This window comes from Oncorhynchus clarkii, chromosome 4 (assembly GCF_045791955.1).
Source record: "Oncorhynchus clarkii lewisi isolate Uvic-CL-2024 chromosome 4, UVic_Ocla_1.0, whole genome shotgun sequence".
Lineage (NCBI taxonomy): Eukaryota > Metazoa > Chordata > Actinopteri > Salmoniformes > Salmonidae > Oncorhynchus > Oncorhynchus clarkii.
In genome coordinates, this window is record NC_092150.1 from 63,253,709 (window position 1) to 63,270,200 (window position 16,492).

The 16,492-nt window shown below is 40.4% G+C and overlaps 1 protein-coding gene across 1 annotated transcript in view; it reads left to right on the forward strand.

Annotated features, from left to right (window-relative positions):
* Nucleotides 1–5,834, forward strand: part of LOC139407770 (L3MBTL histone methyl-lysine binding protein 3) — a 30,885-nt gene extending 25,051 nt beyond the window's left edge. Inside the window, exon 21 of the mRNA XM_071151630.1 lies at nucleotides 4,426–5,834. Within this exon, the coding sequence (XP_071007731.1) occupies nucleotides 4,426–4,569 (144 nt within the window). The 3' untranslated portion in view covers nucleotides 4,570–5,834. The remainder of the gene's footprint in view (nucleotides 1–4,425) is intronic.
* Nucleotides 5,835–16,492: the final 10,658 nt, after the last annotated feature.

The window sequence follows — 16,492 nt, forward strand, 5'->3', positions numbered from 1 at the left end:
AGCATGGCCTTATTTCTATTGCAGCAAATTGGATGACTCAATGTAACATCAAAAGGTTTAGGCTACTACATGATACTCAAATGTTCCCTATTCCCATCATGAGGTTCTTACAACGTACCCTTTAAATGAAAGTTTACAACGTAAGTGCACAGGTTGCGAGAAATTTGAGTAATCAAGGTGACAGACATTGACACATTCAGTACCGCCTTGCACAGTCTTGCCTGCATCTAGCTGATCTAGAGTGTAATCATTAGTCAAACAGTTGGAAACAAGAGTTTCTTTTGGACAAATGCAGGTGTGTTTATACCCATTTTGTTCCGTTTGCTTCCGTTTAATAATTTTTTTCTACAGAATCGGCGGAATGAATACACCCCTGATCACACGCAAACACAGTTCACTCTCATAGCAGCTACAAATAGCATGATCCCTTTAATCATTGTATTCCTTCTGATCTTCTCACCTTTTCCCTTCGCTTGTGGACTTCAGACACATCAGTTTCCTGTGACCAGGCGAAAAAACCTTCCCAAGTCAAACCATATCATAACCGCCACACACAGCCTACATCATTATCATCGTATTAGTCAATCCACTACAATCATGCAGTACAGTGTACAGTCAGCACCTAGCAGTTTAACAGTTACACCGGCAAGCCCCGGTGGCATTAAATTAATAAAAACAAAAGCTTACCTTGACTTGGAAGAGTTCCAGCGTTGGATAGTCAGCTAGCTAGCATAGCATCCCTCACTCTTTGAGCCAGGTGTTTGAGTAGGCTAAACTAGCAAGCTACATTCGCTAGCTAAGTGAGTGAAAGTGAAAGAAATACAACAAAATATAGGTCTCTCCTTCATTTTTGATGAAATTAATTTGTTAAACGATTGTTTTCTCACTCTGAGACAATTTTCTCACCACATTTTATGCACTGCAGTGCTAGCTAGCTTTAGCTTATGTTTTCAATACTAGATTCATTCTCTGATCCTTTGATTGGGTGGGCATCTTCAAAAAGTTCTACAGTTGCACCATCGTTAGCATCCTGACCGGTTACATCACCACCTGGTATGCCAACTGCTCAGCATCCGATCGTAAGGCGCTACAGCCAAGCTTCCTGCCATCCAGGACCTACAGTGAGCACCATAATTCATTGGACAGTGACCATTTTTTAAATATTTGGTTCTGTACTCGAGTACGTTGAGGTTGAAAGGATACAATGAGGGTGAAGTGCAGACTGTCAGCTTTAATTTGAGGGTACTTTCATATATATCGGATGAACCGTTGTACATTTTCACGCATTAAAAAACATTGGACAGTTTATCATAATGTAGAATAAAGTAATCATTGCACTGCGCCCAGCCCGCCACAGGAGTCGCTAGTGCACGATGAGACAAGAATATCCCTACCGGCCAAACCCTCACGATGCTAGGCCAATTGTGCGTCGCCCCATGGACCTCCCGGTCACGGCCGGCTGCGACAGAGCCTGGGCGCGAACCCAGAGTCTCTGGTGGCACAGCTAGCACTGCGATGCAGTGCCCTAGACCACTGTGCCACCCGGGAGGCTGAACAGCATTCTTACAGGTATTCGTTCCAGTCATTGGCAGCAGAGAATTGGAAGGAAAGGCGGCCAAAGGAGGTGTTGGCTTTGGGGATGACCAGTGAGATATACCTTCTGGAGCGCGTGCTATGGGTTGGTGTTGTTATCGTGACTTGGTAGAGCTGAGATAAGGTGGTGCTTTACCTAGCATAGACTTATAGATGACCTGGAGCCAGTGGATCTAGCAACGAATATGAAGCGATGGCCAGCCTACTAGAGCATACAGGTCGCAGTGGTGGGAGGTATAAGGGGCTTTGGTGACAAAACGGATGGCACTGTGATAGACTGCATCCAGTTTGCTGAGTAGAGTATTGGAAGCTATTTTGTAAATTACATCACCGAAGTCGAGGATTGGTAGAATAGTCAGTTTTACGAGGGTATGTTTGGCAGCGTGAGTGAAGGAGGCTTTGTTGTGAAATAGGAAGCCGATTCTAGATTTAACTTTGGATTGGAGATGTTTGATGTGAGTCTGGAAGGAGAGGTTACAGTATAACCAGACACCTAGGTATTTGTAGTTGTCCACATACTCTAAGTCAGAACCGTCCAGAGTAGTGATGCTGGACGGGCGGGCAGGTGCAGGCAGTGAACGGTTGAAAATCATGCATTTGTTTTTACTGGCATTTAAGAGCAGTTGGAGGCCACGGAAGGAGAGTTGTATGGCATTGAAGCCCGTCTGGAGGTTAGTTAGCGCAGCGTCCAAAGAAGGGCCAGAGTATATGGTGTCGTCTGCATACTGGTGGATCAGAGAATCACCAGCAGCAAGAGCGACATCGTTGATATATACAGAGAAAAGAGTCGGCTGGGAATTGAACCCCATAGAGACTGCCAGAGGTCCGGACAACAGGCCCTCCGATTTGACACACTGAACTCTTGAGAAGTAGTTGGTGAACCAGGCGAGGCAGTAATTTGAGAAGCCAAGGTTGTTGAGTCTGCTGATAAGAATACGGTGATTGACAGATTCGAAAGCCTTGGCCAGGTCGATGAAGATGGCTGCCTTTTATCGATTGCGGTTATGATATCGTTTAGTACCTTGAGCGTGGCTGAGGTGCACTCGTGACCAGCTCGGAAACCGGATTGCACAACGGAGAAGGTACGGTGGGATTCAAAATGGTCAGTGATCTGTTTATTAACTTGGCTTTCGAAGACTTTAGAAAGGCAGGGCAGGATGGATATAAGTCTATAACAGTTTAGGGAGCGTTTGACAGTGATGAGGGGTGGTCGTTTGACCGTGGACCCATAGCGGATGCAGGTAATGAGGCAGTGATCGCTGAGATCCTGATTGAAAACATCAAAGGTGTATTTAGAGGGCAAGTTGGTCAGGATAATATATATGAGGGTGCCCATGTTTACGGATTTAGTGTTGTACCTGGTGGGTTCCTTGATAATTTGTGTGAGATTGAGGGCATCTAGTTTAGATTGTAGGACTGCTTGGGTGTTAAGCATATCCCAGTTTAGGTCACCTAACAGAACGAACTCTGAAGATAGATGGGGGGCAATCAATTCACATATGGTGTCCAGGGCACAGCTGGGAGCTGAGGAGCCTCCACTGACACGCACACTGGCTTCTGGGAAAAGGACTTCCCATTAATCTGTCTGTTGTGGGATTATAAAGATCCAATTTTGGTTTCATCGGATGCATCACCTTCACATTATCTTTTATAATGGTGTGGTCTCATCTGAGTCTGCTTAAGAAGTTTTAAGTGCCTCTGCAAAACTCACCAATGGATGTAGTTTTTAAATGACAACTTTTATTAATGCAGTGTAGTAGAGGTGTAAGGGTTGTATGAGTTCAGTAGTTCAACTAACGGACCTTAGAGATAAATGTTGGCATATTGATAATTGTTGTGTCCATGAACCTCTCTACTTGAGGCAGTGGGTCAATGGGGAAAATAATGAATATGCTGGCAGCTTGATTGACATTCATGAATGGAGTCACTTAATAGAACTGTTAACGACTAAAGGATTACCCAGCTGTTCCAATGGCTAATAAAGGCAACTCAAGACATATTTCTCTGGAGCTAAATTGAGTGGTGGAAGCAGTAATACATAAGACATGCAGTGCTAGTCCCTGACTGACTGACTGATTGACTGACTGGGGACTGCAAACAGAGCAGCTGTCACTAGAAACAGCTGTCACACAGTCTGCTGGTGGACGCCTGATTCACTCTCACGTGTCCTCCATCATTTCATTCTCCCATCAAACCAGAGTATTTTCAGCTCCAGAAACAAAGACTTGGATTGGGGATAGGTAGTCTTTGGTCATCTTTTCTACAAATGGGTATATTGTATTAATCCTCAAATAATCTCTTAAAACTATTACTGATTGTATTGCTTTTGTGACGCAATGAAAACAATTGTTCACAAACAATTCTATAACTTAATTGTCCCAGAGGCCTGTGGTTTAAGGCAAAAAAAATGTGTACTTTGATTCGCCCACTCAATTAGGCCTATTTGGGTATTCTCTACAGATTATCCAAGTCATTAAACACAGGAAATTCTTCTCGTGGTTCTCATGAATTTATGTTCATATTGTGCCATTCTGTCAGCGGTAACAGCGAGTGATTTTATGACAGGTTGTTAAAAGTAGAATATGACTCAACCTCTGAATAACACCCCCTCTAATGAGGCATGAACATTTGCATAACCCTCGTGGTGGAGAATCCTTTAAAAAACCTTGCTTTGAAGGGAATTATTTGAGCATCTTAACTGCGTGCTATTGGATGTTGAATGTGAAACATATTCCTTAGGCAAAAATGGTCATTAAGAAAGTGCTTTGATGGTGCCCATTTTAAAATGTGAGACTTCTCTAACTCTTCCCTCCCTCCCACGTTCTTGTCCAGCAAATAGATGGCGAAGCCTTCTTGCTGTTGACCCAGGTTGACTTGGTGAGGATCATGAGCATCAAGCTGGGTCCAGCCATTAAGATCTACAACTCCATCTTGATGTTCAAGACGGCGGAGGAATCGGCATGTAATGAGCTCTGACGAAGATGGGAGGCTACTATTTTTTTTCTTCTTTTTTCTCCCCTTAGGAGGTCTACAGACAAAGATGTGAAGCACAAAGAACCGTCCTTCCCAGCGGATGCATCTCATGCGAACCGAATTGCACAAGTTCTTCTTTTTTTTTTTTTTAAGACAACCACATTGCATACTGAGAATCTCCAATAGGAATCTCCAATACGATTGTAATTTTCATATTTTTTTTTATATTCGTGTTGGCGCGGTGCCACGAAGCTGTTCGATCTACTTAAAAACTGAATCTGGAAATGCAGAGGACTATGAGTTTATCACCCTTCAGATTTCCTTTAGTGCATCACAATCAAGCAACTTTTCATCATGTAGAAAGTGCCATCTGCACGGGGGGTCTCTGGTATTATAGAAGATGATTGGCTTTAGCTGTTCCAGTCTCTCTGGAATGCCGACGTCATACAGGTCAAGAGAAATGAATACATTCATGAGAAAGTAATCATGATTTTTGATCCTTGTCACTTCTGTCTGTCTGATGGGTTGGGGGTGCTGCAGGAGAAGGCTGTATATTTCAACCGAGAGGGGAAAGGGATTTTTATTCTCTCACCAAACCAACAGGGGCACCCTACTGTAATAATTCAATGCACCAGGCCCTGCATTTAATTTCCCCATGGTAAATGCCCCCAACTCTTATGTTTTATGGATAGCAATACACAGTACCTGTATAAAGACCAACGTGGGTCATCTTGGTCTGTTTTCTTTCTCCTGTGTACTGTACAGTCACCTCATCAGTACTGCTCAGGCCCTCTGGAGCAGTGACAAGTGTCTGTTTACAGTACTTTAATGTACCAAACCCAGGGAACGGGTTTGGTTGATTGAATCAAATATAAAACAAAAGGCTATCTATATGGACATGGGTATTTCTTAATGTGGACAATTGTTCACTATTGTTGATTTATGTACTGCAATTGTTAAATATAATTGAATAGGTACGTTGCTGATAATCTCAAATAGCATACTTAGTGTTATTTAAATAACGTTGACTGTAAATGTGCTATTTCAATTTGCTTTGCCGACCCCTAAAGAGAACAAAATGCCGGTTTACGTTTTGCTGTTATTTATTTATTTAAATCTCATACCGGTGGGTGAGACTGCTGTGTGCAGAATTATGCAAAATAATGTAAATGGGGAAAGAGCTTGCTATTTCTGAAGCTAATATAATGATGAAGCCTTTAATTCCACCTGTATTGATTCACAAATAAATACAACGAGAAGTACACTAAGGCTGCCTCTTGTGTTACTGTTAAGTCTACTTGTGTCCCAGGTGTTACCTCTGTTCTCCTTCCAGGGTACACTAAAGCCACTTTGGCTTTGTTGAAGTGTTCAGTACAAGAATATTACTAATCTCACTATAATCTCAAAGAATTTTCACATCCTGTCACAAAGTGCTATATTCTTCCTATTGTCACCATGTCATATTTATAACCCTAAGAAGGGAAACATAACTCACTTGTTCTCTTTTCATGCAGTGAAGCCTTTCGCATGGTTCAACACAATCTTTCATTTTCTATTATTCCATGTACAAATCATCTGACAACTGATGTTTGATCATTGTGTCAGCGCTCCATTCTTCTAAATCGCCTCCAACTAAGAATCTAAGCTGGAAAGTTTGTCAAGGGATCATTGTCTTTGCTGTGTTTTTGTCTTTCACAGGATTTCAGAATGGAAATGTATTATGTACTGCAAAGCATAAAGATTTTCAACAGAATTTAGAAATAGGCATTACCACAGATTCCTGATGTATCTATATGATTTGAACTTAATTCAATGTTTGGTGCGAAGGAAAGTGTTCAGTACACACTCTATCGAATAGCCTTTTCCCATGGAGGACTCTAGATTAGGTTGGTTACTTACAGATGACTAGCTTCAGGGGGAATATTTCCTTTTACCCTAAAAAGGCAGATAGCTGTAGAAAAACAGTATAAGAGTAAATTGCCTCCAATACCTCTGCAGCCAGAGCATGACAGTTGTTGGTATCTTCTGGAAATGTCCAGCTCAAGCTGGTATATGCATCTATTTTTGCCTTGTAATGAATATTTATCATGACGTTTGGTGCTATTTTTCTCTCCAACAAAGGAGCAACTTATTTTTAGCTAACAAGCTCACAGACTTATGAGATTATGAATGCGTATGCACATGAATAAACAAACATACTGTAGCTAGGGCACAGTGCAGATTGCAGATAGACGAGGGCTATGTTCCAGATTGTTATTACACTGCTTGAATAATTCTACATGTGCCCTCAGACACAAAACAGTCCATGAACTTGGCTGATAATGAATTCAAATGTAAATTTATTACGTTTGGCCCTGACTGACATTTGGTAGAGAGGATCAGATGTGAAATGCAATTATGCTATTATTTCCGATTTCTGCTCCCAAGCAAAATTTCCTATGATTATTATGTTTCTAATGACAATGTAATCTCATGATTGCCTCTTTCAATTTTGAGTTGGAGTAGGGTGGCAGAGAGCCACCATCTTTTAGGCCTTTTTTTAATTAGAAAATGAACTTCAGTGGAAGATTGTTGTGACTGATAATTTTATCATTAACAATGAATCCTGATTCATTATAATGGATAGTTCAATTGGTGTTATTAAAGTAACTGTCCATTGAAAATCTCACTTTTAAAAGTTCATATTCCGTTAACTTATACACAAATTATATTTTTGACTCATCCTATACTCATATTTCTGGCCAAAGCATAAATTATAGAAAAAAACACCTCAAACTTGTATCTCAAACAGACCGTATCAAAAATGCTGGCTATTTCCTCATAGAGGATGATATCCAATCAGCAGTCTACTCTCATGAATATTCTTTATGACCGGTATATGCCCACACCATCCTTCGAAACATTAGAGTTATCCTTTTTAGATAAAACTATACGAAATATATGTACATGTCACCAAATAACTGATTTAAAATCCTTATCCTGTGTCAAATCCTGTGCGTCAATCTAATGAACATAATTTTTAAAAATCCCCATCTGCCTATTTCACCCATCTGCATCTGCGGTTGAAAGTGTTTGTCAGACCAGGAGACATCCCCAAAATCTGTCTTCTCATGAAAATGTTTGTAGCGTCCGAACCTCTTGGGCTACACACTAATATGACTGTGGAAAGGGGAGAGTCAATGGTGTTCCACAAGTGTCACTGAACTCATCTGAAGGTAACCCATACAAATTAATGGAAGTATGGAGGTAGTTTTATCACCTAGATATAGGACAAACACTTCAAAACCTTATTCCTAAATGATTTATTTTTTTACTGTATTTTTTGCCATTTCTGAATGTGTTGTTCAATGCGTTTCTATTTGATCAAATAATAAGAAATACAACAACAAAAAAGCTTTCGGTTTTATTTGTTTATTTCCACTGCGGCCCGCCGGTGTCACTGCTAAACTGCTTGCTCTACACTGTACTGCGTGATTGTACACATGGATTGGATTGTGGGTTTACTAATGCGTTCATTTTAGTTTGTTAACTACAACATTAACATAGTGAGAACAATGTAGCGGTTAGCGGTTATGTTATGAAGGTTTGACTTGGATAGTTTTTGCGCCTGGTCACAGACAGCTGTTGTGTTGTGCACTGAAGTCCACAAGCGAATGAAAATGTAATTACTACAATTTGTCTTATTACGTGTTCACCTACGTTATAAACATTCATTTGTAGGCTAGGTTGTAGCAGCCACATGATGGGTATAGTGCAAATTCGAATATCATGTTTGGAGGCTAAACCTATCGATGTTACATTGAGTTGGGAGAATGGAATATGAATGACAGTCATCCAATATGCTGCAATAGAAATAAGGCCATACTTATATAAAAATATTGTCCTCCCTTATCTCGAATGCCACTAACCGCCACCGGGGTACGCCCACACCATTTCAACACAGAAAATATGCTTTTTAACATACTTAATTTTTAAAAATTCTAAGGAAAACTATTTCACTCATATTGTAATTCATTATTGGTCATATTTAATAGAAATTTGGAAACACTGGACAGTTACTTCATTTACAATCATTCATGATCAACTTGTGTGCTGTACATTTTCTCACTTTTAGTGCTAGATTGGCTAGAAAAACTTAGTGTATACTTTAAAGACATTGGCATAGATTTTAAAGTCTGTTTAAAAAACAGCATCAGCTCATAGCCTACATTCTTAATAGTTTCCTACATGGGGCAATGACGCGCACAACATTGTCATTTCCTCCTGGAATGTGAATGCCGTTGTGGGATTTCCTGTGGAGCACCCTGTGCTCCAGCAGCTGGAGAAGCCCAATTATCCCACACACACACAGCTAATCCCCAGCCCTTCTCTCCCTCCTCCAGAAACACAGCAACTCTGGGAGACTTGGCCTTAAAGCTACAGTGAAAAGAGGTCATATGCTCTCACACAGCAGACTGACAAAGCAAAAATGCATCAGCCATTATCTCTCTAATAGAGGAATGCTGTTGAGCCCAGCAGCAGTTTTTGATTCGAAGGTACCTAAGAACCCAGTGGCTACGTCATCCTTAAATAGAAGAAGTTTGGAACCACCAAGACTCTTTCTAGAGATGGCCACCCGACCAAACTGAAAAATCGGGGGAGAAAGGCCTTGGTCAGGGAGGTGACCAAGAACCCAATGGTCACTCTGTCCTTCTGAAAGGTTCTGGAGCTCTGTCAATCATCACTGCAGCATTCCACCGATCAGGCCTTTATGGTAGAGTGGCCAGACGGAAGCCACTCCTCAGTAAAAGGCATATGACAGCCCGCTTGGAGTTTGCCAAAAGGCACCAAAAGGACTCTCAGACCGTGAGAAACAGATTCTTTGGTCTGATGAAACCAAGATTGAACTCTTTGGCTTGAATGCAAGCGTCACGTCTGAAGAAAACCTGGCACCATCCCTACGGAAAAGTATGGTGGTGGCAGATCCTGACTAGTTTCCCAGCGGCAGGGACTGGGAGACTAGTCAGGATCAAGGGAAAGATGAACGGAGCAAAGTACAAAGAGATCCTTGATGAAAACCTGCTCCAAAGTGCTCAGGACCTCAGACTGGGGTTAAGGTTCACTTTCCAACAGCAAAATGACCCTAAGCACACAGCCAAGACAACACAGGAGTGTCCTTGAGTGGCCCTGCCAGAGCCCGGACTTGAACCTGATCGAACATCTCTGGAGAGACCTGAAAATAGCTGTGCAGCAATGCTCCCCATCCAACCTGACAGAGCTTGAGAGGATCTGCAGAGAAGAATGGGAGAAACTCCCCAAATACAGGTGTGCCAAGCTTATAGCATCATACCCAAGAAGACTCAAGGCTGTAATCACTGCCAAAGGTGCTTCAACAAAGAACAAAACAATTTAAAAACCTGGTTTTGCTTTGTCATTATAGCATATTGTGTGTAGATTGATGAGGGGGAAAAACTATTCAATCCATTTTAGAATAAATCTGTAACGTAACAAAACGTGGAAAAGGTCAAGGGGTCTGAATACTTTCCAAATGCACTGTACATGCCACATAATGTTGCAGCTCATTTTACTGGAATATTGTGGAATGGATTGGAATGTTCTGCTTTGTGAAAACAGAGCTGTAACCCTTTTAAACCTGTTTGGGATAGGGGGCAGCATTTTCACGTTTGGATGAAAAGCTTGCCCAGAGTAAACTGCCTGCTACTCAGTCCCAGTTGCTAATATATGCATATTATTAGTAGATTTGGATAGAAAACACTCTGAAGTTCTAAAACTGTTTGAATGATGTCTGTGAGTATTACAGAACTCATATGGCAGGTGAAAACCTGAGAAAAATCCAACCAGGAAGTGGGAAATCTGAGGTTTGTAGTTATTCAACTTTTGGCCTATCGAAAGCACAGTGTCTATGGGGTCAAATTGCACTTCCTAATGCTTCCACTAGATGTCAACAGTCTTTAGAACCTTGTTTGATGCTTCTACTGTGAAGTAGGGCTCTTTGAGTCAGTGGTCTGGCAGAGTGCCACGAGTTCGTGAAGGTCGTTCACGTGAGAGCAAGCTCTCTTCCATTGCATTTCTGAAGACAAAGGAATTCTCCGGTTGGAACATTATTGAAGATATATGTCAAAACAACCTAAAGATTGATTTTATACTTCGTTTGACATGTTTCCACAGACTGTAACGGAACTTTTGGACTTTTTGTCTGCTCGTGCGTCATGAGCTATTTGGACATAAATTATGAACTTTATCGAACAAATCAAACATTTATTGTGGAACTGGGATTCCTTGGAGTGCATTCTGATGAAGATCGTCAAAGGTAAGTGAATATTTATAATGCTATTTCTGACTTCTGTTGACTCCAACATGGCGGATATCTCATTGGCTTGATTTGTCGTCTGAGCGCCGTACTCAGATTATTGCATGGTTTGCTTTTTCGGTAACGTTTTTTTTAAATCTGACACAGTGGTTGCATTAAGGAGAAGTATATCTTTAATTCTGTGAATAACACTTGTATCTTTTATCAATGTTTATTATGAGTATTTCTGTAAATTGATGTGGCTCTCTGCAAAATCACCGGATGTTTTGGAAGCAAAACATTACTGAACGAAACGCGTCAATGTAAACTGAGATTTTTGGATATAAATATGAACTTTATTGAACAAAACATACATGTATTGTGTAACATGATGTCCTATGAGTGTCATCTGATGAAGATAATCAAAGGTTAGAGATTCATTTTATCTCTATTTCTGCTTTTTGTGACTCCTCTCTTTGGCTGGAGAAATGGCTGTGTGTATTTTTGTGACCTGGCTCTGACCTAACATAATCATACGTTGTGCTTTTGCTGTAAAGCCTTTTTGAAATCGGACACGATGGGTAGATTAACAAGAAATGTATCTTTCATTTGGTGTATTGCACTTAATGTGTGAAAGTTACATATTTCAAAAAAATATTTTTGAATTTCGCGCACTGCCTTTTCAGTGGGAATGTTGTCGGAACCCCTAGCCGTAAGAAGTATTAAAGTAAAATCAACCTCCGCTCCTTTTCTGCAAATGCAGGATTTTGTGGCATAATAGTCTGACAATCCAAGTTCAGCTTCAAATCCAAGCCAAATGGCAATGATCAGGGTAAAAGGGGAAAGAGAGGAGAATGATAAAACAATATGGCCCGGTCACAGCCAAGTGAGATTTGGCTGAATTAGCCTGGCCCAGCCTGGCCTTATCACGTCATCAAAGTGCTCCAGAATTCTTCTCCCAATTATGCAAAACAGGAATCAGCAGCAAAATCTGATAACCTATCACTTTTCCAGTTGTACCAAGTCATCTACACTGATGTTAGTCCCTTGATAATAGAGCAGATGTTCCACACTATTACCTCACTCAGCCTGTAAGGCAATTTCTTGGGAAGCCCCTGACCAGTGCCAGTCTATGACCAGGATGATGCACATCCAGGATGATGACAGAGGCAGATGTAGCCTACACTACAAGGCAAATATGTATATTCTGACTGTTTGTAGTCTATCCAATTGAATAATAATTTTCTCTTTCAATGATGGTAATATCTTACACATAATAAGAGCCTATTGTTCCCACTAGCATGTAACTGAGTTTTAACCAGTCATAGTTTAATTCTAGATCAAAAAGAAAGATTATGGATAATGAGACCAGGAAGGCAGGAGAAAATCCCTAATAGATGTATAAAGAAAAGATCAGCCGGCCAGAACAACAACACCTTAAGATTTTCTAAACAGATCATACAGATTCTAAATGTTTGACTTTGATTTATTATGAATCAATAATTCCCGCTGAACTGGCTATCCATTGTCTGTTGCAGTGGTGGTCGTGCCGTTTAAGATTAGGGGGGATGATTATTATTTTCATGAGCATGGCCTTATTTCTATTACAGGATGTTGGATGAATGTCATTCATTGTCCATTCACCCAGCTCAATGTAACATCGATAGGTTAAGGTTACTACATAATACAAACATTTTCCCTGTACCCATCATGAGGTTGCTACAACCTAGGCTATAAATAAAAGTTTACAACGAAGGTGCACAGGTCGAGAGAAGCATTAGAGTAATCAAGGTGACAGACAGTGACACATTCAATTCCACCTTTCAAACTCTTGCCTGCATCTAGCTGATCTAGGTTATACCTACCTCATGATCAAAATAATATTACTCTATGGCACAGGACACTCACAATGTCTTCACATCAGCACAGACTGAATGAAGATACACGGTACGGATGTCAATTTAACAAAAGGAGATGTGAATTAAAGATGCACTCTTGAACTTGGCATAATTTCAGCCAGTAGTTTTGAAAGTAGTGGTCGTGAGTCAAAACTGGTCCCCATTTTTTGTGTACTACGTCATCCAATTGTGTACTACGCCATCCATTTTGCGTAATATGCTACGAATTTTGCAATTCGTATATCATACACATTTTGTAATTCGTGTGATATGTTACAAATACAATTTGTGCAATATGTTACGAATTTGTTGTGCTTTATATCCCAGAGTGCATCTTTATTGTCTTATTAAGACATCATATTATTCAATCTACTAAATGACTAAAGTAATTACAGGGGAAGACTATGCTTTTCAGCATCAGACCGTAAGTGTGTGTGAATCACTGCTTTTCTTTGTGTAATAGGTCTTCAACTAACTAAGGTTTTCCTGCCATGCTGCCACAGCAACCAGCATCCTCGTTACCATGGAGACACCATCTCTTGTTCTCTGTATTTTAGATGGGCGTCATTGCCATGTACGTGTGTGCGTGTTTGCCTGTAAACCCTTTCCTCCCAATCATATTTCTATTTCAGAATGACGTCACAGAGATCTGCTGAAAGACACAGTTCAAAGATATAGACCATTGCTGAATAAATAAACGCTCTCTTTATGTTAAACACTTCACAATGTTCATTTGTGGGGGTGACACAATGGAGCTATGCAAAGAAAAACGTGAATGCCATGTCTCATTTCGGAGAAAGTGACATTAGAAGCTGGCACACTCTATCAGTCCCTGCCACTGCAGCTGTATGGCAGTCTATTCTTCAAATGTCCTCCAGACTAAAATACAGCTGATGAGCATTAGAAGGGCTGGAAACTGTAGATTTTTTTTTTTATAGCCCCCATGTTTGAGGGGTTCAGTATTTCATGACAATTAGCTTGTTCATGATTCAGCCGAGTTTTTTTGTCCATTTAGCTCCAAGCTACATCTCAAATCTGCTCAGCCTCAGTGCCAAGTAAGTGTTATTACGACTTCCTTCAGTCGAGTAAAGAACGGACATGCCAGTAAACACCGAGAACAGTATGGAAAGTAGGACTTTTGAGGTTTGCGATTAACAATAGCCAAGTTTCAGTGGCTGATTTTCAGTTGGAGTTGAAGCTCTCCGTGTTTGGGGAAAGAGTGTGTCAGCATCAGTAGGGCCAACACTTCCCTGGGAGACAGGCTAATGCATCTGCTGTAACTAGAGATCTGTCTGGGATGGACCACGGCTTCTCCAATTAGGTATAGGCAGCTTCCCATCTTACTATATTACCCTGGTCAAAAACATGTAGGCTACACTGAAAGTACGTGTTACCAGGTGTAGTACGATGAGAAGGTTCAGTAAAAACTCATACGTAACAGATGCTCTGGGGGATATTTATTTTAGTGAATACATTTCTTATTCACTGCCAACAGAATGCTTCTACACCTGAATGCTTCTACACCTGATATAAATGGAACCATTGCAACTGAGGTTTGTACAACAGATGATTATATAGATTTCACATCCACCAACTATAACAGGAATTATGGTGCCAAGGGTTTAGATCTCTTTTTGTCCTTTGCTAAGTGTATTCAGACCGTCTGTCCACCTTTCTAATTCAATAGCACCGTCCTTCATGAATCTCCTTTATACCAGGCATTATTGAAAAAATTGGCCTTGAGCTTGACCCACTGTAAGAAGAGGAGCGAGTTCAGGAGAAGAGAGGAGAAGAGAGTGGAGGAGATGCACTCTAGGGGGATATGAGGTAACTGTAGCTGGAGGAAAATACAATACAAAGGCTCGGTAGGTCACTGATGTTTGCTCAAGCGAGTTTTCCTCAAGGCATGATCCTCATACTGATCAGAACTCAGAGTGGTAAACAGGTTTGTCAGATATATCATACTGATTTAGTTTTTCATAATTAAAAGACTGTGAATAAAAGAACCATGAGGATAACATATTTCATGATTAGAATTGGTTATAATATTATGTGGTATCTATACAGTTAATAAGGCCATGAACAGTATATAATATCCTTCTCAGTAGGCATGCGACGTGCTAAAGACCTATATTTTTTAGTCTGGTTAGTCAGATTAACAGGTCTGTTTCATGTCTTTTTGACTCCATGAAAAGTATGTCTTATTTTTGGTTGATTTATGGTTTATGGTTCAAATCTGATTTAACTACTGTCCAGTTATCTAAATGCTACTCAGTGAATCGAAACCAATCTATATAAACATGTACACAGTGTTTGGGGCCATTATCCATGGGATATAAGACACTAGAACCATTACAATTATTACAATTGGAGTAATGTTCTTTTTCAGCAGGGTTCCCATGATTCAGCTGGCAAACAACAGCTGGTAGAGACTCCCAAAGTGGGTTACGGTCTCATGGCACACTGTACCCAGTCAACACGCTGGGCTCAGGCCTATTCTGTTTGAGACTTGAGGGACTCGGCATGGACTCGGACTTGGGGGCCTTCATGTGGGCCAAGCTCTTCTCGAATCCAGCAGAATCATATTACTCTGGCCTCCGGCTAATGGGACTCGGGCCGAGTCTACTTCAGTGTATCCAGCTCAATTAACTTTTTCAAGACTATGGCCATTTGAGGTTTTTATCCGGCAGGTGATGAAACCAAAAAAAAATTAAACAGGAAACATGATATATTTCACCTCCAAGTCATCCCATTTGTTAGGTCATTAGCAAGCAAGACATGTTGACAGTCTCTATGGTCCTATATCTATCAGAGATGGTCCCTGATTTAGAGAATCTCTGACGCTATAAATGCTCTTGATTTTACGACAAGCTATGGCAATGTTTTTCGTAATTGAAAAGGGAACATTCTATCCATAACATTTGTTCTAGGGTATCAGCGTGTATGATAAACATGTACAATATACAGAAAACCCTTACAAAAATTGACTGCCGTTAAAACGCAGTACAATTAAATCATGTTTTTTTTTAAATGAATGATATCTGGTAGCTTGCTGTGTGTGTTGGCTTCTAACGGTAATCTTTTGTCTGTGTTAGCTAATTGCACTGTTTATTGTGCTGCACATGTTCTTCTGTTCCACTGAATGGAATTTTGATGTTCTATTGACTAACTAAACTTGCTTTCAGAATTGAACAAATAACACATAGGCCTTTGCCTTTTATTTCAATATCTTACTACAATCTACCAGGATTTACAAAACCCCAATTTTTATCCCATTTATTTCCGTCAATAATTAGTAAAAAAATTATTGCCCCTGAAAATATGACAATTATATTTTCCCTTAAAGCTTTTAAGCAATTAACATAATGTGTGCACTAGTTTTATTTACATTTCAGTAGCTAAATAAGGAGGTAGGCATATCAGTTCCAACTAAAACTTGGATTGGAATCTGTTTTAGCTGGAACTGATTTGCTATTTACAGGCATATGTTTTTCTGTCCATCTCGCTTTCTCTCCGTCTGTCTGCCTGACTGCCAGATTTCTGAGGGGCAACATTGTCAATATACTTGCTAGGCTAAGTCTAACTTAGTGAAAACCTTAGGTCTTCGGTAGTAGCTAGGAAAATTAACTTAATGGTTAATCATGATTCGCTTCTGTCTTTACAGTTCATGAAACTTGTCAATGACCTGATGCAGGTCAGCAGTCCTTGGCCACCCATTCAGTTACCAGTAAAGTATTCT